This window comes from Elephantulus edwardii, unplaced genomic scaffold (genome assembly GCF_000299155.1).
Source record: "Elephantulus edwardii isolate Elephantulus edwardi_28Jun2011 unplaced genomic scaffold, EleEdw1.0 scaffold00075, whole genome shotgun sequence".
Lineage (NCBI taxonomy): Eukaryota > Metazoa > Chordata > Mammalia > Macroscelidea > Macroscelididae > Elephantulus > Elephantulus edwardii.
In genome coordinates, this window is record NW_006399825.1 from 23,266 (window position 1) to 26,064 (window position 2,799).

A 2,799-nucleotide genomic window follows, 5' to 3' on the forward strand; every position below is an offset into this window, starting at 1 on the left:
GAGGCGGTGCGGTTGGCGCAGGTTAGAGCAGGGTTTAGGGCTGTTGTGCATAGGGTCGCTATGAGTCGGAAACGACTCGACGGCACATAACAACATCAACAATAATGTTAGCATTTTGTTAGTGAGAATTGAGCTCAGTAATGTATGCCATGCTCCCGTCAGTGGAAACTAAGGGCAGGTCTATGTTTCTCATTTAAAATTTTTTAAAAAAGGAATTTAAATGCTTAAGGTACTTTTAATTAGACATAAAGCTTCCATCTTGACTGTAGTGTATGAAGAACTGAAAAAAACGTCAAAATGATAATTAGACAGTGATAAACAAGAGAGGACTATTTCTTTCCTATAGATGCTATGCTAATCTAGTTAAATGATAAAGTAAAACTTTTCTTAAAAGTTCAGTAGACCCCTAGAAAGCATATCTTGGAATTAAAGACTGAAAGGACAATAGTTCTTTTGTGTCTAGGGCTGTTACTAGATGGCACTTAACAACATATAACGCCAAAGCCCTTGTCTTTATTGTGGAGTTGGATGAAGCAGCTGGATTCTGTAAGATGGTGCTCTTGTCTTGGTTGAGCATCTGAGTGGATTGTTTGGTTGTTTTTACTTAAGCAAGCCTCTTGTTTAGAGCCAACAAGACCTTCTGGAGGGCCCTTATGTTTAGAAGTTGGGCCCGAAGGATTATATTTTAATCCTTTGTTACAATATTTGGGAGAAACATTCTTCTAATTCACACAGCACTCTAGTCAGTTTGCTGTGCTGAGGTAATGTGGATTTGCTGTGACACTGAATCCTGTGCTATTAGAGTCTCAACTGCCATAATGGAACAACTGTGCCATAGTTGTGCCAAACACCGTAATGGCTACACATTGTGGGCAGTGTTTGGTGGAGCTCTCAGATTGATTCATGTTTGAAAGTGGGAGTTGCATCCACTTCCTAAACCACATGCTTCTGGAAACTCTGTGAACTTGGAGAAACAATATTTATAGAAAGGCTCCAGGCCCTTTGTTCATATCTACATATATGGAGGGCCCTTGTAGTTAAAAGTTGGTTGGGCCCGAGGGTCTAGTGTTATTTTATTTATAGTGTTATTTTTATTTTTCTAAGTTGTATAGCACTCCTCAATCAATTTGCTGCACTGAGGTAATCTGGGCTTGCTGTGATGCTGAACCTTGTGCCATTGGGGGGGTGTCAAATGCCATAATGGCTGCCCATGGTGGACAGTGTTTGGTGGAGCTCCCAGTTTTAAGACAAGTTTGGAAGCAGGTCTGACGTCCAGTTCCTAAACCACATGCCTCTATAAACTCTATGAACTTGTAGAAATGACGATAATAATATACAGGCTTCAGGGCTTTTGTTTGTAGGGTCGTTATGAGTTGTGCTTGACTCGATGGCAATCAACAACAACAAAGACTAATACATTACTACAGAAAATATACAAAACTGCCTTCTAATTATCTTGATAGTTGTAATACACTGAATCTCAAGATGAAACTCAGATTTCCACATACAAGATGTCCTCATACTACTTTCAAAAATTTGTAGGTTATCTTATATAACAGAATGTAATTAAGGTTGCAAATCATTTGACCTTATTGTAGGGAATATCTAGACAGGTCAGTGTAATCCCATTCATTAGTCACTGCTGTGGAGTTGGGGCTAACTTATAGCTGACCCTATGGGATGTAAATTTCATGGGAGAGGATTGTCTATCCTTCTGTGGAATGACTGGTAAATTCACACTGCCAGAGACAGTACCACCTTTTGGTTAGCAGAACAACTCTCTACCTGCTATACCGCTGAAGCAAGGGCCATTGAAAGTGCAAGAGGGAAGCAGAAGAAAATGGATTTATCCAGTATGCAGCTTCAACCTGTCTTTGCTGACTTTAAAGCTGGAGAAAGGAGGTACTGGGCCAAGAATAGTGCAGCCAACCTCTACAAGCTGAAAGAAAGTTGGGAAACAGATTTGTTACCTGTAGTCTCTAGCAGTCCTGCTGACATCTTGATTTTAACACCATGAATCTTGTCTGACTTTTAATTTACAGAACTATAAAAAAGTACTTTTTAAGCCACTTTGGTTTGTGGCAATTTGTTAATGGCCACAATAGGAACTAATTCTTGCATTTTGAAATAGGATGTCTTAAAGCCTAATTAATAATTTAATTAATTTCCATCTCTAAATATGTTTCCAGATGTCGGCGTGTATTGATAGCTCAACATTTTGATGAAGTATGGAATTCAGAGGCCTGTAACAAAATGTGTGATAACTGCTGTAAAGACATTTGTGAGTTTAGTCTTTAAAACTTTACTAGACTAACACACACACACACACACACACACACACACGATATATATAATCTGTATGTATGTATCCTGTTGTGAGTTCAGTTTTTAAAACTTTTATAGACTAATATACACACATGTGTATATATGTGCATATATACAGTGTATACACATGATATAGATCTACACAAGGTACACACGTGATATATATGTAAATATCAATCAGTGTGTTGTTGTCATGTGTTGTCAAGTGGAGACCAACTCATACCTGACCTTTAAGTAGGTTTTTGGAGGATGCAAATCACATGGGAGATTGATGATCTTTCTCTCTTAGAGCAGCTGATGGATTTGAACTGTGCCTTATGAGTTGACAGGGCAACTCTTTACCACTAGGCTACCAGTACTCTATTTACATACCTCTACACGTGTGTAGCCTAGAAACAGGAGCGGCATCCACTTCTGAAATGACTTGCTTCCAGAAACTCTATGTATGAACAGTGCTCAGGCCTTTCATTAATA

General features: G+C 38.8%; 1 protein-coding gene across 1 annotated transcript in view; it reads left to right on the forward strand.

Annotated features, from left to right (window-relative positions):
- RECQL (RecQ protein-like (DNA helicase Q1-like)) overlaps positions 1-2,799 on the forward strand; it is a gene marked incomplete at its 5' end in the record, with an annotated part of 30,647 nt that overhangs the window by 20,055 nt on the left and 7,793 nt on the right. Inside the window, one exon of the mRNA XM_006889132.1 lies at positions 2,190-2,281. Within this exon, the coding sequence (XP_006889194.1) occupies positions 2,190-2,281 (92 nt within the window). The remainder of the gene's footprint in view (positions 1-2,189; positions 2,282-2,799) is intronic.